We start from the raw sequence: 27,462 nt of genomic DNA, 5'->3' as shown, positions 1-27,462 counted from the left end.
CATATGCAGCAGCAGCAGCGGCAGGAACAAGACCCCATTCTGTGGCATGACACCGTTGAAGGTGGCCCACTAGCCAAATACTGGCTGGCGCCCCTATAACTGGGCCCATGCCAGCAGCCGTGCAGCCAGCAGCCGTGCATGACTCAGGTTCAAGTTGGCGGCATGACTTTCAGACCGCTGACACACAAAATACACACAAACACACACACACACACATATATATAGACACACATATATATCTATATATATGTATATCTCTACATATAAAATCAAATGGCAGGCGTTTATTAAAATTCGAGTAATACGAGCGAAAAACGTCGACTGCGATTCGGATTCTCTGTGGCAGTTTTATTAAAAATGCAACAGCTATGCTGCCGCATAGGGAGCGAGGGCTGCAGCAGAACAGAATAAGTAAGTGGGGAGACTGGAGAGTGGCAGAGGTGGCTAGAGATTTGCCCAGATTTCAGGCACGACAAAAGGGTTGCATAAACAATTGCTTAAAGTGCACACACACACACACACACATACGGGGAATTGGAGCTTAAATGTGAACTTTGAACTTTGGGATGTTCTATAAGTAGAAAATAAAAACTGTTTTAATATGTGTTTCAAATGTCAAGAAATAATGCTCAATTAAGATTTGCAAAATAAGCAAAAGCAAAAAAAAAAAAAATATATATATATATATATATATATATATATATATATTTTTTTTTTTCTTAATTTTCTTAAAGATTTTTTTATGTAAAAGTTTCAGTTACAAAAACATTTTTTTTTTTTTTTTTGTAAATATATTAAAACTATTATTTTTATTTATTTATTAGTAAAATTTTTAGTTTAATTTAAGTGTTTTTTTTTTACTATACTTATTCTTATATTTTTGTTTATTTATGAATACAATTTTTTAATGAACTTAATTGTGTGTGTGTGGTTTTTTTAAATAAATTTTTAAAGTTTTCCTCACATATTTCTGAGCAGTGAACAACGTTATAAAAACATAAATAATTTTTAAATTTTATATAGAAGTTAAACTAAAATAAATTCATATAAAAAAGCTATTCAGCATTAAAATTTTTTATTTTTTTTTTTTTTAGATTTAATAAATATAATTTCAGTTGAATTACAGTAAAGTTGTTATTTATAAAATTACCTTTGGGTTTTCTCTTTGCTATGTGACATTACATGTCTTAGATGCGTACCGCTTGCCATTACAACAGTTAGCCAAGCATATTCTGGCCAATTACGTTTTCCTACTGACCTACATATTTTATTAATTTGGCTAATGTGGAAAAAGTACCTCAGAAAAAACCCAAAAACAAAATAAAACACCTAATAGCAAATGTGTACGAAAATTGCTTAACCCCATGAAGGTAATGGGTAGAGATGGGGTAGAGGTAGGGGTAGGGGTAGGGTATGTACGGTAGGGCAGTGGTTAGGGGAGTTGAAGTAACCTACATGGCCAGCTAACTTGAATGAGTGTCAAAGCTATTTTGCGCTAATTGCCTTTTACGATTATTTTCACATTTGGACGGGCGACGACGATGACGACGACAGTTCGAGCCCCCAGAGCCTGAGTTGAGGTTTTTGTTGTTGTTGTTGTAGCTGCCTTCAAGTGCTGCCGCACACTTACGCGCACGCATGACTACACACAGGCGGCAGCAGCAGCAGCGGCAGCAGTAAGAGGCGTCGGCTATGGTCCTCAGCGTCATCTAAGGCATCTCTGCGGTGCTGTAGCTGAATCTCTGGAGCATGCACGAGTGCGCCACATTACACAGAGCAAGCATATAGAGAGAGAGACAGAGAGAGAAAGAGAGTGAGATAGTACTTAACTCTGGGTGTCTTTGTGTGCTTGACTGTGTGTGTGTGAGTGTGTGTAGCACCGCAGACACTGCAGTCGTGGCACGCAACATATTCGCTTATTAAATTGAATTAAATTTTTCGTACGTTTTATTTTGCGGCACTTTTCGTGCGAGGTATGCGATGTGAGGCCGCTGTGGGTTAATGTCACAACAACAGCAGCACCACCACCACCACCACAATCGACACAGCTGAGAAAAACTGTGCAGCCACATACATAAATACATACATACATAGATAGGGGTCCAAAGCAACAAGCAACAGCAGCAGGCGAATGCCATTGCGCTTAACTTTTGTTATTATGGTCAATTATGGCTAACGGCAACAGCTCGTCGAATTGTTCGACCCGCCACGCCTCCGCGCCCCGTTGGTATGCGACAATGGTAAATATGAAATTGATGATGCTTTGTAGTTGTGGATGGGCGTGAGAGGGGGCGTGGTCGAATGCTCAACTAAACTGACCCAGTTAGAGAGGCAAGCATTCAGCTAAGACCAATTGACACGTGCATTTCATTTAAGCTCTATCAAATTGCTTGTTGCTGTGCAAATACCTACACACATACCTCCACACACATACACACACACTTACACACAGCCGCGCTTCGCCTATAATTAACAATTTTCAATAATTGCGCAATGACCTTGCCTGAAGAGCCGGAAAGAAAAGCCCATAGTTGAGGCCATTAATTGACTTTTAAGCAGCTACAAATCGGTCAAACTATGAGAACTCTGCAAAGACGTCAATCGAGAGAGAAACATGGAACAAAGAATGTAGCTGACGAAATACACTTGGTTAAAGATAATCAAAAAGAGCGAAGTGGAAGTAGAAGATTTTGAGAAACAAATCGATAGGGATAGAAAATATGGGGAAGATAGAGTATATCTAGCAGGAAAAGAAAATTTTCAAATCTGTCGGCTGATGAAGAAATGTTCTTGGATTTAGAGAGTCTAGAGAGTACTCTATATAGTATAGTAATAGTACTCTCTATAGTATACAGTATATAGTATAGTAGTAGAGAGACTCTACATATATATTATAGGTAAATGTATATACCCCACTTTTTCTATACTTTTTGAAGAGACATATTCAATTTGTATTATGTGAGGTGAATGCTATTCAAAAATTAGTTTATAAATATACTTGTTATAGAATATTAAAATATGTTACTTATTTTTTATATATATTATTATAAATATTATACACTCTAGACTACTTCATAGAGTATTCAAAACATATCAACAGTAAACATATTTCCTACAAAGACATAAAAGGCTTAAAAGCCACAGTCAATCAGATAATCTATAATAATAATTGATTATATAATGTACTAAAACAAACTTAATAGGCGAGTCACAATGCCAAGGTCTGCAAGGGTATATAAATATAATTTAAAAATTTACTATTAACTATTTGCGTTTCGTACAACAGTTAATCATGCAGGCAGAGCTTAGCTATATACAGATATACACATATAAATACATATACATATATACAAAGGTACATCTGTAGTTATATGGCTTGACTAGCTCATCCGATGATTGGCGCATGGCTATAAATAAACGCGCTCATTCTAAGCTTAGATTAATGTATGTTTGCGCGCCTACGAAACAAACAAAATAAACAAGAGGAGGTAAAGAAGTTCCGAGTGGAGTGAGGAGCTTGAGGGCAGGGCAGGGGCTGTAGGAAAAACATGTTTAAGAGTGCTTGTAGTTGGCAGGTTTTAAATGCTGAACATAGATTGAAGATAGAATGCGAAGATTGCCAAGATCGTTGAGTACTTCCAGGCAGCAGACAATTATCTAATCGAGCACTTGGCACTTAATTACCAGACACACTCATCTAACATATTGTTGTTGTTGTTGCTGTTGGTTATGTTGTTGTAACTATTACAGAACTGGCGCTATATAATTTTCAAATAGACATTAAAACAAACTCCCAAACAAGCTAGAGTTTCTAGTTTTTGTATAGCTATAATTGCATAAAGGTTTTATAAGTAATAAGTAAGTACACTATAAAAAGGCGACTGGTCAATGCCAATGCCAAGGCAAGGTCAATGAGGTCATCAATGCTTTATAGTAGACTCATCGGTCGCTAAAGACTTTATCTAACTACATAATTCACACTAATAGACACTGCAATAATGTAAATAATAATATATTCACAGCGAATAAGTGTGATTTCGTTGGGTCTGCTCGATTAGGAGATACCCAGTAAAACAGATTCTATTTCTAAGCTGTGGAAATGGCATGAGATATTGAAAAAAAAAAAATTCATAGATGACAACATAGGGTTTACTAGAAGATTTCTATCAAATATTAACTCACTAGCTCTTAAATTTCTCGAGATTTCAGCATTCAAAAGTATGAATAGACAAGAAAACAAATTAACAAACAAACATATCTAAATATACTAACCGAATCATTGCTTTATACAAAGCACAAAAATAATATACCCAATCATAGGATACAGGGTATATACAAATCATGTCTTTATAGCAACAGAAAGCAAATCAGATAAAAATTGAAGCCAACGCATTCCATTTGCCGAGACAGCTATACAATTGGACATCTGTGGGCAAAATCAGTTAAGAGTCTTTGTCAATGCAATTGGTATTTCGGGGCGTGGCAGTCGATACAACAAATGCAATGAAGATTGAGTATTTCGGGGCGTGGCAGTCGATACAACAAATGCAATGAAGATTGAGTGGCCCATCAAAGTATTTAGGGTATGGCATAATTGATTATGCCTAGGTGTCGCAATTAGCTCGCCAGGCAGAGACAAAAGAAAAGTCTATTGGAAAGTTGTTTGGCCACAGGAAATATGCTCACAATGCAAATGACACACATTCAACATTCAACATTCGAATCATTCAAATTGAGTGTGTAATGAATGCGTTTCTAATTGAATGCCACAAATCACGAAATATTTGATCATTTTGAATGCATTCCGTTTTCTGTCTTGGCGCAGCTGCAATATAAATTACGATTTAATTGAAACGTGACTGCCAAACAATTTCAATAAAATTAACAGAGTAAAACAATCAACATGCAAATTGATCAATAAAACCTAAGCTACTTCAAGAGCGGGCTGTGCCTGCGACACTGTCTCATTAAATATTCATTCAGAATCTGTTGGCATCATAATTCTTAGATGAAATGCTCATCACATATTTAGTAGCTGCATAAAAATTAACAGAGTAAACAGACAACGAAATCTAGCCAGAGTTCAAGGTTGGCCAACAATTTAACAATAAACAAACAAACGAACAACAAAAGCGTAGCGTTGTTTACACAAACGTCTTGCTTAATTTATATTTTAATTATCAATATAAAACAGGCACAACAAAAGGTGCTAAAACTCAGTGAAGAAGCAGCTAAACATAAGTGATGGGAAAAAGTTAAGAAAGTTGTAGTGAAGTCCAAATACTCTAAATGGTATCATACTAAAGCATTTAGGCAGGAAATTGTCAGCAAAGTAAACTAGGGCGGTAACTAAATAAAAGTGAGAATGAACATATTGCACTCCCGTCATGCTCTACTTGAATATTATCTATAATATTATATTTATATTTCTTTAAAAAATATATATATATTTTATTCTCTTCAAAGTAATCCCCATCAGCTTTTAGACGCCGTGTTATTATTATTATATTTTTATGTTTTTATCTAAGAAATCTCGAAGCCCTTTCTGAAAATCTCTTAATGTGAATATCTTCAGCTCCCCTTTTGCTGTAATATTCATAACCATAAAAAATTAAATACATGGAGTCTCGATCATTTCCACTCCGTTAAATAAAAAATCAAAATTAATCGGAAAAAAAAAATCGGTCCCGTTGAAAAAAAAAATCGTTCTCGATAATTCTCAATAATTTGAATTTCTGTGTAAAACGAATAAAAAACTGGTCCTCTTGCCATTTCGAATTATCGGGACTCGACTGCACATCAAATTAAATTAAACAGTTAATATTCTCGCAATTTTTTGCCAAATCTCATATGATTTGATAACCAAGTATAGCTCAAAATTTTTTGAAATTAATTATCGTAAAATTTATGCAATCCTTTTGACCAATTATTAGCCAATTATATAGCTATGCATACCAAGACTTCAGCTACGTTATATTATATAAAACTATATAAAACCCCTGTGTTACAAACTAACTGCCGAAAGGTATATGCCCAGCTATTCAATGACCTATATAAAACGCCCCCGATTATAAACAGCTCGCCAAAACAGATAAGCCCATTCATTCATTGTCTTATTCAGCATTTTATTAATATGCGATTTTCTTTTTGTTGCTGAAGAGTTTGGCAACACGTCGCATGCGCAATTTGGCAATTCGCAATTCGCAATTTGGCATTTGACTTTGACTTATGAGCCGATTACAAATTACGATTGTGAATAAGAAAAAAAAAACAGACAAATACGTCTGTGCCTTGATGGCCAAGTGCATGTTAACTGCAAATTTGCCACACTTAATTAGCCAGAAATGTGACATGAAATGCAATTTAAATCAAATCAACTGAAGCAACTGTAGCAACTGAACAACTGACTGACTGATTGACTGACTGACTGACTGAAGTTGAACAAGAGCAGAGCCTAGCCTAGCCTAGGCCTGTTGTTCTTGATGGCCGGCCATTGCATATGGTGTTCTCTCTAGTTCATGTTTGTGCATTTGAAATTAATTTATGCAAACATTCGTATGCTACATGACTTGAGATACATGAGTGGAGCTGCCGCTGTTGTTGCTGCTGCTGCTGCTGCTGCTACTCCTGCTACGACTGCTGCTGCTGCTGCTGCTGCTGCTGCTGCTGCTGCTGCTGCTGCATCAAAAAGTCGAACTCTGCGGCGCATACATAAATAAATTAAAATTGCTAATGGCTGGCAGTGGGTCTTTTTGGCTTTAAGAGCTGCACGCCCATAATTAAAAGCAACAACAGCTACAAAAACAGCAACAACAAAATACAGAATTGCAAAAAATAAAGTAAGGCATGACCAGGTTGAAGATCGCTTAGTGCTGTCTCTGCCAAGCTCTTGGCATAAATCAATCAATTTATTTACTACAGCGCGAGATGACGACTCGCAACTAGCAACGTGCAACGTGCAGCAGTTTGTGGTACATTGAACTGCGGCTGGGCCAAATGCAGCTAGTATTAGAAATATATAGAAAAATATATATAGTGCTGTAAAGTTGCCTTAGTTTCCTGCCTGAAAAATAAAGACATTAGCATAAGTTAGGTTTGCCTTAAATATGAAAATAATTATAGTTTTGTAGCTTTGCCAAAATAATTTCACGCCAAGAATTCTGGGTAATTTGATTTTGAAGCCAAGAAATTTGGCAGAGAATGGAGCAGGGACAGAATTAGTTATGGAAGTAGGAATGGAGGATGGATAGAGGTAGAGGTAGGGAAGAGGAGAAGGCAGTGGAAGAAGGGCTAGTGACAGAGGTAGGAATAGAGGCATGGATGGAGGTCGGAGGGATAGGCTAAGGGTGGAGTAAGTAGATAGACACAGAAGGAAGTCAAATGCATAGACGAGGGCTCAGGCGATACAAACAGAGCCAGGGGTGGGGACAGAGCGAAATCAGGGGCTGAGACAGATGCGGGGAGAGACGAATGGACAAAAACAGAAGCTGAGACATGGACGAAGACATTGGTGGAAACAAAAGTATAGGCTGAAGATGAGGGAGGAATTTATACAAGGGCAGAGGGAAGCAAAGGGGCAGAGAAAGAGGCAAAGAAAGTGTCTGGAGTAGAGTTAGGGGGAAATGCACAGACAAAGGTCAGACATAGGCTTGACTTAAGGAAGGGGTAGAAATAGGAGCAGAGGTAGAGGCAGAAGCTGAGGCTGCAGTAGAAGTAGAGGTAGAGGCAGAGGCAGAAGCAGGAAGAAAGGCTAGGCAGACGTAGAGGTAGAGAGAGGAACAGAAATAGGAATTGGGATAAGAGCAGGATCTCAGCCAGGGGAGTGAAACAGGAACTCAAACCGATAGAGGCACATGGGTAGATCCAGAGATAGAGGGTTGGGGACCAATAGCGACACGTGCAAATGCAGGGGCAGAGATAACAACCCACTCGGGGGCAGGGAAAGAGTCTGAGAAACGGGCAGTGTGGCTGTGGCAGGCGTGGCAAGGCCTTGCATGCAAATAAAGCCCCATAGATAGCTGTTCTTTTTGTATGGTTTTTTCTGGCACATTTTATTTTTTTTTTTTTTTTTGGGCGCAGCCGCAATTGGAGCTGCAATTGAGCTGCTGACCATATAATTAACACTTGGCAGCTGCCAGCCAAACAGGCCATAACGCGTTTTCATTTTGGGCTTGTGGCGGCCTTCTGCTTGGTTTCAGTTAACCAAAAAAAAAAAAGTTAAAACGTTGCCCCATCATCATCATTACGATCATCATCATCATTATTATTATTATTGGTAGCAGCAGCAGCAGCTACACCAATAATTTAAGCTGTCATAATGAAGCCATCAGCAATGTGTTTGAAGAAAATGGCAAAAAAAAAATTAAAGAATTACAAGAACAAACAACAAATGCTTTCTCCTAATACCCTGTAATTGAGTGAGCATAATATGATGAGTTAAGCATAGACACAAGAGGTGCGAGAGAGATAGCAAAAGTTAAACAAATATTGGATCAAAATCTTGAATGGAATTTTTGCAACTTCTTTGCCTACATTTTCGCTATATTTCTGCTTCTTTTCTGTAGCCCATCTAGGGTGTTGATTAGCTCATATATTTAGCTGCTGTCAGTGCCCGATGAAAGCCTTTCATCACAACATATTGCTGGCGCCGCAACAACAATTGTTGCAGCTGCAGCGGCTGCAGTTCGTTCTCATGCAGCAGCCTTAAAGTATTTAAGGCTTAATCGATGGCGCTTTATTGCCACGCCCCCCTGCCTCTGCCAACGCTCGCCTTAGCACAATTCCCGCATTGCCTTCTAACCTGCAATGCAATTTTTTTTCTTTTTCTTTATATATATATAGAGTTTTTTACTTTTTTTACACTTCAGGCCCCGGCTACGCTTCGTTTGTGTCGACAACAGCTTTTCATTAGACAATTTCCCCCCGCAGGGGCCGAGTGGCCGGGAGGGAGGGAAGCGCAAAGCATTTGCACTTTGTTGCACAGCAGCAGGGCAAGGGGTAGGGGTGCGGGGTGCGGGGTGCGAGGTGCAGGAGGTGGAGCGGGCATGGATGTGGCATGCAGGGCAAGCGAGCAGATTTTCATTATGTCGAGTCGAGTCGAGTCGAGTCGACACTAACAACAACTTTTACTTGTGTGTGGTACATTGTTAGCTTAATTGTTGTTGTTCTTGTTGCTGTTGTTGCTGTTAGAATGTGCGCGTTATTGAGTTACGTGCTTGGCGGCACAATAACAACAACAGCGGCAGCAGCAGCAGCAACAAGCAATTGCAACTCGGCACGTTTGCGTTATTTAACTGTCAGCAACATCAGCAACAACTGCAACAACAACAACAGCAGCAGCTGCAATTTAGCCTTAGCCTAGGCGCTAATTGACAGTGAAAATGTCGCGCACTTAACATTTGTCTTCATCATTGGCCCAAAAGCTGCTCCTGCTGCTGCTGTTGCTGCTGCTGCTGCTGCGATTGCTGCAATTGCAGCTGGTAAATGTCTAACGCAAAGCGGTAATCAAAGCGAAGCATTAAATCCAGCCCACTTGCATATGATAGATCAGATGGATCAAAGCACGGCTGGGCACGGCTCAAGCTGACGCGCTTATCAATGCCAGCTAATCACAAATGCAACTCAGGCGCTCGACTGACGCCTACGCAAAGCTCTTAGCCGGGTGCAAGAAAGGGCGCGTGGTGGGAGAAGGAGAGGAAACTGCGCCGGGCATCAATAGCTGCCGCACACGGCCCACGCGCGTTTAACAAGCGCAAAATCAGGCACAGCCCAGATATATATATACGTATATATACACACGCTATACATATTAAGTACCCCCAATACCCTAACGGGATATTCAATGAAATAGGGAGGCTAGGTGGGAGTTGAAGTCCCTATATTTTTCACCTCTCAAGTTTATATAAATATGAAATATACATAGGAATTCATATTCAAGTAATATTTCTATAGATATGATAGTGTTTGGAAAATATTCTATTTTCTATTATTTTTATTTTTTATTTATTTTTTTAATAATCAGCATGTAGTTTTTATTTTTGATTTATATATATATGTTTTTTTTTTATATTTTTAATTAATTTTTTATTTTTACAATTAGCATTTTAAAATGAAGATAAAAGTTATGACTTGATTTTTAAATAAAAAATTATTTTTGTCTATCATATAAAATTATTTTTAATAATGAAAGATAGTTTTTCTTTAATTCTATTTGAATTCTAATTAAATAATTCTTATTTCTTATTTCTTTCAATACATTATATTATCTTTAGTATTATCATAATATCAAATTTAGTGCTTTATTAGATTAGGCTGTAATAATGACATCATTTATTTAATTATATATAAAATATTATCTTCTATCTAACTGAATTCATTCTAAATTCTTAATGATATGAAATAATTATCATAATTCACTAATTATTCTCTCCTCTATTTATCTCTTACCATAAGCTCTCAGATAGCTGCTTATATATTCCACTTTTTCCTCATAAATCACACGAGAAAATGTCATATTTTATCAAATTAATTTTCTGTAAAGTATTTAATATTCGTTCAATCTCTAACGTTGTCGTTTTTTGTTGCATTGTTGGTTTATCGCAGTTTTTAATTATGTTGAGTAAGCGAAACAAATGAAAGTTTTTTTTATATTTTTTTTCTGCTCAACTAGCGCTGTGTGTGTGTGCGAGAGTGTGTATATGTGCATGTGTGTATGCGTTGCCTCTCATTAAGTGGAAGTGCATTCACGATGCTGTGAACGATGCTGATGATAGCTTGATGGCTTGATGCCTGATGCCGATGGCTTTTGACGACATCAAGATAATTGCTTCCCGGGTTTTTTCAAGCATAATATTTCTCTTGCGCGTGGGCAACAACTACGCCCACTTTTCCGCGAGAGTACCGAATTTAAAGAGAAATTATTAATTATAGCGCTGCATTTTGTTCAAGCAATTGCTGTGTCACAAAAGACTCTGTGTGTGTGTATGAGAGAGTGTGTGTGTGTGTGTATAAGTGAGTGTATGTGTCTGTGTCTGTGTGTGCAATTCAAAATCGAAACTTTTCTATGGCTTGGCAAGGTCGTTGCCAGCTGCTGCCTTTGTGCCTTTAATAAGAGACTTTAAAGAGTTTACAATAATACACGAGTCTCAAGCACTGCTCAAGGCTGGCCTGGCCCAGCCCCGACCTCAGCTACGGTTCACTATGCAAATTGCTCGAGCTCGAGCAATAAATGCGATCGAGATGTAGCTGTATGTATTTAATAATACTTTGAAAACGAAAACAGACAACTGAAGAGGGGGCGCCCACGCGCAATTATCAAGCGGCTTTTGTTGACTATGGGTTGACAACTTCTTTAATCAAAAGCGATTTTAAACAAAAAACCACACACACACACACACACACACACACACACACAACGACAACAACGAGACAAGAAAACGGGCGTGGCAGCAGCCCGAGTTCTCTGGCACGTTTCAATTGTTGTTGCCATTGCTGTGGCTCATTACAAATTTGACACTTTGGCTGACAGCGTTTGATTTCTGGCCGTTTTCAGCGGCGTAAATCTTTATGCTTATGTCATTTAACTTAATGGCAACAAGTCAACCAACAAACGGCCGGAGTCAAGCTACCCAAAAGACATAATAGTTTGTTTGGGACCAGAGTTAAAGGCCCAAGCAACAGCAGCAGCAGCAATCGACAACAGCAACAACAACAACTAACAGCAACTAGTGACAGCTGTTGATAGTTTATTGAACATTTTTGGCTAGCCAAAAAGCACATGAGCTGGTAATAAGCTGCAAAAGAGTTAACTCTCTGCATGTGTGTGTGTGTGTGTGTGTGTGTACTGGGTCTGCGGGTCTTAGCCATGGTCTTAATTATGTTTTAGAACCTGCACTTAAAGCTATGAGCTAGATGAGTTATTATACCCTTGAACTTATGGCTTGAAAAGGGTATGTAAATGACTAAAGCAGGCATAAAACATATATAATTTATGAGATGCTGAGGAAGAGGCAGAAGAAGAAAGGGAGTGACAGAGAGGATACCAGGGCACGATCAAAGAGAGAGAGAGATAGGGAGAGAGAAAAGTAGAGCGTGACAGATAGAGAGGATATCAAGTGCCTAAACACTTGATTAATCAAGTACAGTTAGAGAGAGGAAAAATAGACAGGTAGTGAAAGGTGGAGAGAATGCCAAAAGGTTTATACAAAAATCTATCCAAAAAGTTCTATAATTAAATTTCCTTCATTATTAATTTAAAGAATATATCTAGTCCTGTAACTTTATTCAATTTATATCCCAAATATTTAAATGAACTAATTTATGCTCACCTGGTGGCATCATAAACACCCAATGATCCCAGCCAAGGCAAAAGCAAGCATATTTACGGCATCTTCCAGTCGTTCAGTGCTCTCAAAATGACTCTCGGCTGTACAATCAGTCCTTGATAGGCAAACATCATATAAAACACACCCAAGTCGCTTGCTTGGTTTAGGCCAGCTTTATTACCAACTTAGTTTCATTATTAGCTGCCAACAGCCTTGTCTGTCTCTGTGTGTCTGTATTATTTTATTTCTTTCTGCTGTTGTTTTCTTAGCCGCTTTGTCGCCTGCCTTTTGGCCAATTTTTGTATTTTGACAAAACTGCCTAAGCGTGACTGCGGCTGGAGCTGGGGGAGGGGGGCGTTGCTGGGACTGTGGCGGACGTGTTGACGCAGGGCAATTGTTTGCAATTGGTATCAAAAAGCGTGTGAATATAACTTAACTTGGCTACAAATTAAGCCTTTTTGGCTTTTGCTGTTTTGCTCTGTTGGCACAACCGTCCGGTTTTTCTTTTTGGCCATTATTGACAGCGATTTGCGTTGATTTCAGTTTACTTTTTTTTTTTAAATCCATTTTTGCTTCGTTTCGTTGTTTTTGTCGACCATGAATCTGTTGGGCCACAAATGTTGCTCTTGAGTTCAATAAGCTTTTGTGTTTGGCTAATTTGATGCCAGCCAGACAGCTGTGTTACTCTTGGCCAAGACGCAACCGGCGCAAACTTCTTTAATTAAATTTTCAATTTAATACACTTGACGACAGCATTAAGCGGCCCATCGACGGGAGAGGTGGGGTGGAGGGGGAGGGGTGCGTATGTTTCTGCAGCAGGCGCCAAGTTTTCATTAAGCCGCCGGCAAGCTGATGCGACCAATGTCTAGGCCTTCTTCAAGATGTCCGGGCCAAGTCCATTTTCATATAAATTAAATGCCACAAAACTTGTTTTACTTACCATTTCATATTCTGTGTGTGTGTGTGTTGTTTTTTTATTTTATACATTTTTTTTGTTGCTTGTTGATTGGAAAATTGCAAATTGATAATTGATATGCGCCACCTGTCGGCTGTCGTTGACACAAACTTGAGTAGACAGACATTGATTTGATTGAGTTTCTTCCAAGAATAGTCCTGAATATTTTTATAAATAGATTCTATATATAAAGCAGAAGGAAATGGGTTAGACTAGTAGATACCCTATATGTAGCTTTAATTTCAATATATATAAAATATTACAATTTATTAGTGTCTATAAAAATCTTTAAGATTTTCGACTGCAACATACTCTATATAAAGTACTTAGAAAGTATAGTTGTAGAACGGTAAAAAGCTCGAACTGCGATTAAAAACCACAACAAATAAGTTTTCTATATGACACAGAAAAAGGTTGAAGTTCTGAACATGAATCAGTACTTAAATCATATAATTTAAGCAAACCCCCAAAAAAAATTTTATGATATATTGCAACATACCTATTTTCATCTCGCTTGGCTATCTATGCTAAATTCTTAAGCTTTATTAGTTTTGTGTCTACTCTAGAAACCTCATTCATATCACACGGTGTAACACTTGTCCAACGGACAACGGACATGACTATGGCCCAGTTGGCTAGCCATGTTTGCCTATGCCTTTTAATTGGCCCAAAAAAAAAAAAAAAAAAACAAGTTGTCCAATTCTCACTTAATAAAAACATTAAAACCCCGAGAGAAAAAAACAACATAAGAGATTATGATTATTATTAATATAATTGTTTTAAATTTAATGTTTTTTTTTTTTTGTCTTTTTTATTGCTTACGCAAATTGCGCATAAGTGTGTGGCCTAAACTTTTATCTAAAATTTTCCATCTGTTTTTTCGTTATCTTTTACAGGTAAGAGCAAGCGAGCGACCTCATAAAAACCCGAAAAAAAAAACTAGAATTACGGCACGTGAGTAAAAGCTACGAATGGACCGCACTTACTGCCAGTTGTAACACTTAAGCTGATCTATGTGTGTGCGTGTGTGTGTGTGTGAGAGTATGTAATGTGTGATTGCGTGCGTATGTGTGCGTGTGTGTGTGTGTAATGTCTGCTCAGATATATCTGCTCAGAGTATTCACTTTCTCTGCTTTAATTGCGGCCAATTTTATTTTGATGCGTGCGCATTTAAATGCATTTAAAAAGCAACAATAACAACAACAACAACAACAACAACAGCAATAACAGCAACAGCCTCTGTCAACTTCTGGCTTGGCAAAAAAAAAAAAAAAAAAAAACCAAATGAAGAATAAAATCAACTTTAGCGCGACTCACGTACAAAAATGATTTTGTAAAGAAAACTTGCGTAGCAGAACGAACCAGGGCAGCAGGAGTCGCGGCTGAGAGGAAGAGCAGGAGGAGGAGTTGAAGTCGCACTCTGAAGTCGTTGTCGGCGGCGTGGCTGGAGCTGCGGCTGTGACTGGGCCTGTGGCTGGGGCTGTGGCTGGGGCTGGGGCTGGGGCTGGGGCTGGGGCTGTGGCTGAGGCTGGGGCAGAACATTTAAGCAGCTTAACCCATTTCCGTGGCACATTATCATCATCATTTGATATGTCTGCAAAGCTGTTGCTGTTGTCGTTCAACAGTTGCAGAGTTTTTTTTTTTTTGTTATTTTTCTCTTTTTTTTATAATTCGTCTCTCTCCCTCTCACTCTCGGTCTCTCTCTTTTTTAATTTCTTTCAATTACGCCGCACTTGTCACAGTGGTCTGAAGCTGGAGCTGTTGTTACCTCCCTGTGAAATTCCCTCATTAATGCTGCATGCATAAATACGACCGGCTTTAATGAGTATTAAGGCTTCTCTGTATATCTGTGTGTGTCTGTGTGTGTGAGCAGCTGAGCTGCTGCGAACATAAAAGCCACTCATTAAACGATTTTAAAGGCGACACTGATTGAGTATCTCTCACTCTAACTCTACCTCTCTCACTCGCTCTCCCTCGCTAGCTCTGTCTTGCACTTAATTAGAATCAGTTTCGCCAAAAGCTCTCTACTCCAATTGCATAACACAATATAGAGCTTGCAGCAGTAGCGGCAGCAGCACCGGCTGCTTGCAACATCATTATTAACAAAGCGAAAGTTGAGAAAAGAAATGTTGCCGCGCGTGGCATGGCATGGTCGGTCGGTCTATGACCGCATCATGGTGCAAGGAAAGTTGTGTGCCTTTCTAAAACTCAGCTATGTAGAATAGAGGACAATCGGCAATAGGCAATCGGCAATCGGCAATCGGCAATCGACAAACGGCCCATGGTTACAGCATGCAACAGCAGTGCGGCAGGTTGCAGCAGGTTGCAGCAATTGCTGTTTGCTGTTGCTGTTCAATTGCTGATGCGCCAGCAACATGGCAGCCCAACACAAAACCAATTTAGCCAGCCCAAAAACAGGCAAAACTCATTGCAGCGGCGCTGAGTGCATCTGCTGAGTGCAACGTCTAACAAAATGGTGGCCGTAAAAACAAATGAAGCCAAAACCGAATGGCAGGCGAGCATAGCTAATGCAACATTGCCTAATGCCATTGACTAAGCTCAGCTTGACCAGGCGCACTTTCAGTTTTCAAATGGACGACAACAACAACAACAACAACAACAACAACAACAACAACAGCAACTGCAACAACAACAGCAATTGTAACAGCAGAAGCGGCAGCGGCAACAGATAACAAGAAAATTGGCAACAGTTGAGCCAAGCCGAAACTCAAATGCCCTTGAGCTCGTTCGCTTTTATCCTTTTACTGAAAACAAAAGCAAATTCTGTTGTTGTTCATGCTGAAGGCCTTCAATTAGATTTGACTATATAAAGACTTTATAACAAGGCTGTGACTAATAGTTAAATGAGTTGCAATTGAAGAGAAGATATATGTATACATGTATATATGTATATGCATATCTTATAGTTAGCATACATATAATAAAAAAATTTTGGTTGAGGTTTTTAGGTTGAAATCTAGATTGAAATATTTATGTTTGAATTTTGCAAGGTCCACTGCAAGCAAGAAATATATCAAGCTAAGAAACTATGAAGAAAATATATATAAATATAATATATATAAATAAAATATGTATAACAAAAAAGTATATATAAATATATAAATAAAATAATGATTAAAATCTTTAAAGCTTTTGTTGCTGCATTTCGATTGAGATTTAGAAACATTTACATTTACAATTTAGAAACATATAATAATTAATAATAAAAAATTTATATTGCAATAAATTAACTACATATATGAAACTATGCCTTAGGGATATATGAATATACTATGAAAATGTGAATATATAAGAACTATTCCATTTCTGCGAATTACATATATTAGATTTATGATGTTGTCCGTTTTTTTTCTTGAATTTCTAAAACTTGGATAAAATATAAAAACTTAATAGAAAACTCATATATAAATAAATGAAACTCGTCTACATAAATCATATAAGACAAAAATGTAAAAAACGCCAAATTATAAAAAAGTCCAATAAATGCCAAAAACTCGTAAAAAGAATTAAAAACACTTTCCCAAAATTTTAAAGACCATAAAAACAAAATTAAATGAATATTATCTTTGCAAAAGAAGAAAAAGTAAAAGTTTGCATATCTCATAACCAATATGTCGCTTTCATCAATTCACTTTTAACCCTCCAGAAACTCACGCGAAATTCAGTAAAGAGCCTATAACTATAAGTTTCTCTGGTTACAAACAATTGAAGCTAATCGAGCTGCCCTTTGGGCTGGGTTAGTGTATGGCTAAAGGTTCAGCGCGATTCGTTTTTATGGCAAAGTCAAATAGGAAAACAAAATAGAAGTTAATCTAATAACAAAGATTGAGCGCAATAATTTTAGCGATTGGCAGCGCAGATTTACCATGACCAAGCGGCAGGAGAAGGAGCAGGGGGAGGAGCAGGGGAGGAGGAGAAGCTGCCATAGAGGCAGAGGCAGAGGCAGTCAGCCGGCAGCAAAAGTAAAAACAGCATCAAGTAAAAGGGAGCGTCGTCTCGACACGGATACCAAAACCATGGTCCACACTCAATGGCTGGCATAGTCGAGCAGCAGCAGCAGCAGCAGCAGCAGGAGGAGGAGGGGCAGGGAGGCGTTAGAGATGAAGGCAGACTGAAGCTGGAGAGCGTGGCCAAAGGCTCGTTAGCGTTTTGGCCCAGCAAGTGCAGCAGCTGCTGCTGCCAAATGGGAGCTGCACTTGTTTTGTTGTGTCTGCACAGTGTAGTGTCTGTCTGTGTGTGTGTCTTTCTGTCTGTGTGTGTGTGTAGATAGCGTATCTAATGGTTACATTTTAGTGCATACAAACGTATCTAATCGCTTAAACGTTTTATTAAATTACGCCAGACGTAGCACAAGAGAGGGGAAGAGAGCAGGCTGAAGGCGGCGCAGGCAGCGTCAGACCAATCGAATTTGTTGCATCATTGTTTTTGGCCCAAATGGCCATTGCCTTATTTGTGTGTTTGGCTAGAAGCCATGACCTTGCCCAGCTGTGGAGCTTCAAGGTAAAATTTATGAGATTTTACTCTCTCTCTCGCTCTCGCTTCCACTCTCCCCCTCTCACCCACTATTAATATCCTGGCGTTGATTTTGGTAATTTGGTTTGGCATGCGTTTAACTAAACACTTTAATAGTAAATGCCGGCAGCAACAGCTGCTACAGCAACAACAACAATAGCAGACAACAAACAAACATTGCGACATGTTAAACAAGTTGACAGCCAGACAAACAAAACAATATGCAAAGAACGAAAGTTTTGCTAGATAAACAAAAGCGGCTGCTGGCTGGCAGGGCTGGCAGTCAGGTAAAATGCCAGCGAATATGTGGGCATGGCCCTATGCACAAAACTAAACACAAAACACCAAAAATTGTTGACAATAGAACAAAAGACACTCAACAATGACAACAGCAACAAAAAGCTATAGCAGCAGCAGCAACAGCGAGAGCAGCAGAGGCTGCAGGGCAACATGCAAAAGCTGCTCTTAAGTTTTATGAAAGCAGCGGCAGAAGACGCAGCAGCAGCAGCAGCAGCAACATAAACAGCAGCAGCAGCAGCAGAGGAGGCAGCAACAACATAAACAGCAGCAAGAGCAATAGCATGAATATAGCAGCAGCAGCAGCAGCAGCAACAGCAACAGAAGCAGCAATAACAACAGCAGCAACAGCACTAGCAGCGGCAGCATCAACAATACCAGCAACAACCACAACAGCAGCAGCAGCAACTGCATCATCATCAACAACTATACAAAGTCCTAGAAACGAAATTGAAATCGAAATCGAAATCAAGGCATGCATATGGATATAGTTGGTCTGAATCAGAATTGAAAACAGCAACTGAAATCAAGAGCAAACAGTTGAGAGGCAGTCGCAGCAGCAGCAGCAGCAGCAGCAACAACAACAGCAGCAGCAGCAGCAGCAGCAGCAGCAACAGCAACAGCAGCTGCATAAGCAAATGAAGCCGCACATGAACACGACATTGCCACGGCCAGCGAGCTGCATGCAAATGAGGTCCAGCCCCCTCGCTAGGCTGGACACACAAAAGCGCAAAAAAAAAGAGAAGCGAACGGTGGGCGTTTGAGGATTATTATTGTAGCCGCCGTTGCTGAAATGAGCACAAAAACTAGCACCGCAGGGCAGCTAAGCTCGAGTGTGTGTATGTATGTAGAGCTCGCAATAATTGCTGCTTTTTTTTTTTAAGCTATTTTTTTGCTCGTGTTAAATGGCAACAGGAGCAGCAGCAGCAGCAGCAGCAGCAACAGTGGTGGGAGCAGCAGAACAATTGAAGTCAAGCCTGAATGCAATTTTTTTTCAGCTCTTGCAGGCGAAATGCAACTTCATGTTTCCTCATCGTCGTCGCCGTCGTCGCCGTCGTTGTTGGCTGGCTGCTCCTTGATTTGTTTGCTTAGGGCTCTCTGACTGAAGCAACAACAACAGCAACGGCAACAACAACTGCAGCAAGTCTCAGTTACAGTTTGCTGTTCTCAGTGTCTGCGGCTCAGCGAATGGGGCTGCCCTTTTTAGCCTGCAGCATGAATTTATTTGTTTTGAAATTGTAACTGCAGCAACTCAGCCGCATCCGCAGCAGCAGCAGCAGCAGCAACCTGAGAATCATCATCAGTGCAGTTGCAGTTGCCTTTTCAGTTATTGTGCCTTGTGCTGATTGTGCGGTTTCGATAAGTTCAATGCAACTGCAACAACAACCGCAGCAGCAGAAGCAGAAGCAGCAGCAGCAGCGACAGCAGCAACAGTAGCAATAAGCCCACATGCATCACGTGGCCAACATGGCAATGGCAAGTGATAAATTAGCGCAAGCAGCAAAAAAAATAAAAATAAAAAAGCCCAAATGTCAGCCGAAAAAACGAAAAAATATATATAAAAAATCGAAAAATAAGGAAAGCACATTTTCACTTTATGCGGCAGTCAGCAGCCGGCACATGATTAAAAAGTTCAGATAAAGGATGAGTCAGGCAGGGCTTATGCCATCAGCATATACCCTATAAAAAATTCACACATTTATCGCTGATTACATAAAATGCGAAATGTGAATGTGTGGCGCAAATTGAACTTCAGTTGAATATTAAAGAGCAGCAAATGGAAGCTGAAGAGTTGCTTTTACATGAATATTCCATATACGGAATAGCTAGGTATGTTTTTTTTTTTTTGTTTCTTCTTGAAGTCTTAATGTAGTTTGTGCCAATTTATTAATTTAAAAGAAATATTCAAATATAAAATTAATACTAACTATAGTTAAAATAAAAACTTAATATAAAATAAATATTTAAATATAAAATAAAAATAAATTATAAAAACAAATAAAAAAAAAATAAAAACAAAAACAATAAAAAAAAATTAAAATAAAAAAAAATATATATATAATTAAAAAAATAAATAAAAAAAAATTAAATAAAAAAATTATAAAAACAAATAAAAATAAAAACAAATAAAAAAATTAAAAGAAATAAAAAAAATATAAACAAATAAAAAAAATTAAAATAAAAAAAATATTCAAATCAGCTCAAGTATGCTTAACATTTTATATTTTCATATTTGAACCTAATAAATTATTAAATATTTTTAATATTGATTAAATAACAAATCACATAAAATTCAACTAACGCCAATAAATTATTATTATAATTTCTTCATCAATCAAATTCTTAAAGGATTTACAAAATGCGTAGCAAAGGCACAATCAACTCAGCTCAAATTTACGTTGCTCATTTCAAATTTAATCTTTACCAGTCTCAGCTCTGCTCAGCAGTTAAATAAACTTCCTAATAACTCAAGTCATCCAGTTCCCATTTTGTTAGCTAAGCTTTATCAATTCCAGCTCTGCTCAATTGCCAAATAGAAATCTAGCTTTATTCAAGCTAAATTTCAGCAAATAAAGAGTAAAAGCATATTGACGCTGAGACTGTTTGTAATACGCTTTCCTGGCTCCATATTAAATCCTTAGCTAAGTCTTTGATACTCTTTCATGCCTAAATTGAGGCTGGCCAATAGCCAGCTGGAAATCGATGTACTATGTGGCGAGCAGTTGGAAGTCCATGGCAATTTTCTCTCCATATTTCTGGCTGCTGCGAACGTGCCGCGTGCAGCGGGTGGTGCAGCAGGCAGGAAGGTGGTTTGCTGTTGCAGTTGCTGGTGTTGGTGTTGATGTCGTTACAATGGATGGCAGGAGGCAGGAGGATGTGGGAGACTAGAAACTGTATTGGGGATGCTCTGGCAAACAATGAGAATGAGAACGAGAACGAGAACGAGAATGGGATTGAGAATGAGAATGATGGCGCGCATCTCAGTGCATACGCTGTAAAGATTAGTGAAGCGCTGAGCGTGCTGTGCATCTAAGAGTTGTTGCAACTGTAGCAAACTTTTACTTATTGTCCGCGCAGTTGTTTATTTCAATTTTTTGTTTTTTTTTTTTTTTTTTTTTTTTTCGGCTCGCCAATGCTTTTGCTTTTGGGTTAGGGTCTCCCGACTGATGCTGCTGCTGCTGCTGCTGTTGTTGTTGTTGTTGTTGTCGTTTTGGCTGTTTGCATTTAATGCGCCCAGGAACAGGGACGTGTTCTGCCGCGAATTCGTGAAACGTGATGCTGCAAAAGTCATTCGCTTTTTACGTTTCGCTCTGCGCTCGGTTGGCTGTTTGTTCGTTCGTTTGTTGGCTTGGATTCTCCTCGATTTCGACTGCCCTTGCTTATTGTTTTATAGGATGCGGATGCTGCCATAGTCAGTGCCATTGCCAGTGCCAAAGCCATGGCCAATGCCAGTGGCAACTGACTTTGACTTTGCTCGCAATTTGAATGGCTCTGCTTTGACTCTGGCTCTGGCTTGGGCTCTGGCGAATCGAAAGAGCTGTCCTTGTTATGGGAGCATGGCATTGTTAGCTGGAGCGACGACAGCCGCTGGTACCTATTAAGGGTACATGAGAACTTTCCACCGTAAAGGGCAAATGCGCGCTATGAAAATGAAAGCCAAATTGGCAAACGGAAAGTTCCAAAATGAAAAATGTTTGCGTTTTCGTGTCCTAATTGGTGTGGCTAACGTTTGTCGCGCCAACTACGACAAAATCAACAAATATAATATCGAAGAACTCGATGATGATGATGGTGATGATAATGATGATGATAATGTTGATGATGAGGAAGAAGAACATTATAAATAATGGCACCTGGAGCGCCAACATGACAGCTAGAAAAACGATTTGAGAAACTTAGAACTTTCCATAGAAGTTGGGAACTACCCAAGATTGGAGGCCATTGACTGTTTGACTCTTTGACTGTTTGACTGAGTGAGTGATTGAGTGAGTGACTGTTTGATTGATTGATTGACTGACGCGCGCGCACTCGCACTCGCGCTCGCGCTTTTGAGCTGTTAACAATCTCATTGTGGCCACGTACAAGTTGGCAATGTAATTAATTGCTTTCCAACCTGTGCGCTTGGAAAGTGTCCAAATCGCAATGAGCCAACAGCAGCAGCAGCAGCAGCAGCAGCAGCACAAAAAGAAGAAGAAGCAGCTGAGGTAGCAGCGGCAGCAACGCCCGAAGAACCCGCACACACAAATACTAAAGTGGGTCAAAGTGGTTAAAGACACTGGCCAAAAGGCAAAGAATGCGAATGTTGCAACTTGAGGCGACTTCAAAATTCATTCAAAATGATATGAAAATTACGAGGGCTGCACTAACAGTTGGCAACACCCGCTGCGCCACAAATTGCACTCAAGTTCAGTGAACCGCGTGAAAACTACGAAAACGTAACTAATTTTCGTTGAGTGTGTATGAGTCAAGCCTAAAACATCAATCAAAGCCAAATTAAGCGTAAAATGCTGTGCAGGAAACAAAGCGTCAAAGTCAAGACACACACAAACAAAAAAATAAAGCACAAAGCACAACAAGACACACACACACACGCACACAAAGAGACAGCGACGAGTGCAGTGCAAAAGGTTAGGCCCGCACCAGGAAAGCAAAGCCCGCATATACTATAAACACACACGCACACACACACACACACTGCCTGTACTGCCTCCATAACCATGGCCAAGACAATCAATCAAAGCGCTTTCCAAAGAAAGGCAACAAAAAGACCAAAAACAAGAAGACAACAGCTACAACAACAACAACAACAACAAAAAGTGCAAGCCGGCCTCAGCTAATTTTAAAAGTCAGCCCCTACTGCAGCCGCAGCTCCAATTGCAGCTCATTTGCATACAGCGCTGAGTTATGGATGAGCTGTTGGTGTGGGCAGCAGCCAAGAATTGGCACACGCACAAAGAGGCTGCCAGTGGTGTCCGTGTGTGTGTGTGAGTGTGTGCATGTGTGTTTTATGCAAATCTTTAAGCCGACAAACAGTTTCCTGATAAATGCACATACATATATATACATATATATTTATATAGTATATGTGCAGCTGGCAAACCGTTATATGCGCGATTTCCACAAATTTGATAAACCAAAGCCGGCGGCTGAAACAAAAGACTTAGGCAACAAACTTGCGTGTGATAAGACTTGAAAGTATATTAAGCTAAAATGATGCAACAGCTAATAAAGAGACTAAGGAACGAAGAAGATGAATGAAGAAGCAAAGGAAGATCGTAAAGTAGATGATTTATATGCAGAGAAACCTAATGGAACGAAATTAGAAAATGAAGATGAACTATATATATATATGCATAATATATATGGATGAGAGAAGTTCTACATATTCTATAATATGTATATAGAGTAGAACACATGTATATAAAACATAATATTGAATATTTATCGATTCGTCAAATCGGATTTTCAAGGGGAATACCTCTTCAGATGAAGTATATATGTATATGCATTATATAATATATATATTCATATAAAAACATAATATTGCATTTAAATATTTATAAATTCGTCAAATCGGATTTTTATGAGGAATACCTTTTCAGATGATACTTAATATGAAAATAGTAAAAGCATTTTTTATGCATAAACAAAAAAGTAGAAGAAAAAGATAATCAATGTCAAAATGGCATCAAATTGAGAAATAAAGCCAAAAAAAAAAGAAGAGTTTGAATGAAAGTTAAGATGAATGACCGATATGAGTATATATAATCTATTGAATAATTCACTATATATTATCCATATGAATAAATGAATACATATATTAATATATACATACATACGATATAAAATGATATATGTACATATGTAGATATTTATATGTTAAATATTATACGAGTCGAATGTGATGAATGAATGAACCAGATACAAGCATAAGAGTTGACTGAAAGCTTGAATGAAATATTCATCAAAGCGCCGATGTATAAATAGAAAAACTGTATACTATAAAGATATCCTATATAAAGATATAAAAACAAATATGATAACCAGCATACCCTGTAAAAAAATGTTCAGTATATGTTAGAGCGTTAAAATGAAAAACACTCCACATTTGCCGAATTCAAGATCTTAACTGAACTCTTTATTGCTTAAAATCCTAGTTCTTATATACCTAACAGAGACTCTTAAAACTACTTCCAGTCACTGGAAGGGTGCATTTTCTCACACAAACAAGTGCCCAGATGTTTACTTAAGTGTCCCTTTTTTTTGAATCTTTGGGCCCAGGCTCACGTTACATTTACATATATTAGACGCTGCATTGGTCGCTGCAACTAAGGGATGACATATTTATTACTTTGTGTCGGATAACGCGCAGGTTATTCGAGTACTGTCTCTATTTTTATTATTATGTATGTTCATGTTTGAACAGTATAAGTTCCTGATATATATAGAATACGAATTGTAGCTAGAAATGAAATAACTAGTCCAGACACAATTGACACAGATCCAGACTTATAGAATACAAATATATGACTAGCTCTATAGATATGTATATGATTCATATGCCGTATGCAAGACGGCCCCATACAACCATGATATATACAATAATATAATAATATTTTCATGATATGTGCAATACGAATTTCTATCAAAAATTAATTATATACAGAAACCTATGGACATAAGACTATACAAAAGCAATGCATACCCTATACCTGTACACCCTATAGAACTTTAAGCTTAACTTATTAACTCTTAAGCTCACACACACACACACACACATACGCACACTTGACGTTTGTTTGATGTGCTTTTGTCTACTTGGCTGTGGCCGTGTCTGTTTTGCCGGCATCAAGTCAAAAGGCGAACGCGTCGCCGTCATAAACCTTTCGATAGGCGGCGCTGCTTTGGCTACGCCTTGACCGCGCATCGACCCAAACTTGCGCTTGGTTTGTTCTTTTTCAATTTAATATATGTTCTTTCTCTCTGCTGCCGCTTGTTCTTCTTCTTATATTTTATTATTAAGCGTTACGTGCGCAGCATTTAAAAGGCAAACGCAGGTTGCATTTCCCTGCGTTGCATTTGTTGCTGTGCATTTTTAATTTGTTGTATGTTTGATTGCGCGTTGCGCGACGCCGAGAGAAATTAAAAAACAATATTTAATCAGCGCACATAATCTGCATTTTAAAATTGAGTTTCCACTCAGAGCGCGGGCTGCAGGCGCTTTTGGGTGTTGACCATTTAACGCGTCGAGCAGGCAGCTGCCCCGCCGAGCCCGCCTGAAAGCCCTGTGAAAAGAATTTGTTAGATTTTAATCGCTGAGCTGCGTTTTCGCTCGAATAAAAAATAATAAAAATAAAACTGAAAAAAAAGGTTCAGTTTGGCTTGGCTTGGCTTGGCTTGACTTGGGTTGAGTTGGCGCAAAGCCATAAAAATCAAATCAGCGGATCGGACGATGACGACGTCGTCGACGACTTCCTTGAAATCAAAGTCAACTTCGGCTCAACGTTTGATTCATTTGGTAGACTTGGCTTTATATGCTTTATATCTTTTTTTTTTTTGGCCGCAAGAACCTTGCTCTGGTTGGGGCTGGGGCGGGCGGGTGCCAGGGTAGCTGCATTGGGCTAGAGGGTTTTGTGCTTGTTAATCCTTTGACGTGACGTCTGTTCATAATTTGCGCTCATATTTCATCAGCTATGCATGCGGCTGTGTAGTCCAGAACTTTGGCCTTGCGGCAATTTTGAAAGGTTCTCTGATTGAATATTCTAAAGTAAGTTTGTCGTAAATCATTGGCCCAGACAGCTGTGGCCCCAGCTCTCGACTTCGAGCTGTTCTCCAAAACAAAACAAAACCCTTTTCACACACACACACACACACACACACATAAATATTAATGCGAGTGCACATGATAATATGCATATGCTGAACGCAACTATTACATCAGTTAAATGTCTCACAACGGCTCTTTGTCATACGAAATGGCAAAAGCCAACAACAACAACTACAACAGCAACAAAAAGTCGCACAGTCAATGATGCCGTTTCGTTCGTTCAGTCAACCCAAAAAATAATGATAAAAAAAAAAAAAAAGAACTCACATTCTAAATGCCAATCGTTGGCTATAAATAAAAGAGTCAAAGAGCTCAGAGCTCGGAGCTTGCTTTTAATTTTAATGAACCATAAAAATTCACACGCACAATGATGATGATGGGCAGCAACAAAATAGTATTACGATACCAAGACTCAGTTGACACAGACTCAAAAAAAAAAAGAAATGAAAAAAAAAAAATGGAAATGAAAATGTTAATGAAATCCAAAGAGACGCTAACAAAACAAATCAACAGCTAGAGCTGGGTTATGGGAGTCTGTCTGGGAGTTTGTTCGTTTTTCTCAGCAAACAAATCCCGAAGAACCAGAAGAAGCAGATGAACAAACCAAAAGAGACTCAAAATTCGAAAGAAAACTATTAAACAACTGTCCGAGTCTTATCGCAGAGAATCGCTCGTACAGCGTTTGCTTAGAAATTAGAGACGAAAACACAAACTTTTTGTTTCTCTCGCAGTGTGCGTGTGTGTGTGTGTGTGTGTGTGAAGAAAGGCCTTACCTAGAGACCGGTTTAACAGCGCGCTGTTAACTCACTGTTAAAATGTACGCTAGCTGCGACGTCGACAGCGACTGCGACTGCGACGCCGACTGCATTGTTCTGGGCACTCAACTCAACCGACAGCTCTCAGAACCGTAGCTCGCATTTCATTAGCTCCACAGCCAGCGACCGGTTCATAACACAATCAGCAGTCCGCGCCGTCGTCGTCATCGTCGTCGTCGTCGTTGTTGTCGTTGTCGTAGTTATCGCTGAGAACTGTGCGCGTGCGCGTTTGAGTTTACGTTTACGTTTTAGTTTACGTTTACGTCTACGGCCCACGCGAGACACTCGGCAAAGTAGCTGATTCGGTAAACAGTCGTCACTCGATATACGCAACAAAAACAGAATATACTACTACTACATATAGTGTAGATAATCAATGTGAGAAGAGATTTAAAGCATTTGGTAGATGCTGAGTTTCGTTATGCAAATCGAATGCGTGAAAGTAAACAAATTCTTTGTGTGCCAAATTTGGTTAGTTTTGTGAAATTCGCCAGTTAAACAAAAGAAATTTATTTGCCATTACGTGTTGTATTATGAAATGCGCGTAAAAGTCGCGTAATCAACAACAACAACAGCAACAGCAACGAGAGCTGTAAAACAAGGCAAATAGAAAACAAAAATTCAAGTCAAGAAATTGCCGCCAATGAGCAATGAAAGTACCTCTCTTTCACGCACTCTATATCTATGTGTTGTATGTGTTGTATGTATGTG

The 27,462-nt window shown here is 38.9% G+C and overlaps 2 protein-coding genes across 7 annotated transcripts in view; one reads left to right on the top strand and one right to left on the bottom strand.

Annotated features, from left to right (window-relative positions):
* Positions 1-27,462, bottom strand: part of LOC26527562 — a 63,513-nt gene that overhangs the window by 5,769 nt on the left and 30,282 nt on the right. For 2 of the 5 annotated variants that reach the window (XR_006357862.1, XR_006357863.1), the window contains one exon: positions 12,327-13,459. The exons of 1 other annotated variant lie outside the window; for it this stretch is intronic. Coding sequence is in view for 2 of the 4 variants with exons in the window: in XM_032730382.2 (XP_032586273.1) it covers positions 25,205-25,394 (190 nt within the window). In the remaining 2 variants the exon portion in view is untranslated. Of the gene's footprint in view, positions 1-12,326; positions 13,460-24,458; positions 25,395-27,462 lie in introns of those variants that run through there. 2 more of the 5 variants (XM_044010975.1, XM_032730382.2) reach the window with 2 other exon arrangements.
* Positions 1-27,462, top strand: part of LOC6578966 (UPF0746 protein DDB_G0281095) — a 135,857-nt gene that overhangs the window by 97,705 nt on the left and 10,690 nt on the right. The gene's annotated exons all lie outside the window — the stretch shown is intronic.

The sequence above is a fragment of the Drosophila mojavensis genome, unplaced genomic scaffold (assembly GCF_018153725.1).
Source record: "Drosophila mojavensis isolate 15081-1352.22 unplaced genomic scaffold, ASM1815372v1 contig_80, whole genome shotgun sequence".
NCBI lineage: Eukaryota > Metazoa > Arthropoda > Insecta > Diptera > Drosophilidae > Drosophila > Drosophila mojavensis.
Note: the sequence above shows the minus strand (reverse complement) of the source record. Positions and strands in the feature narration are given on the sequence as shown.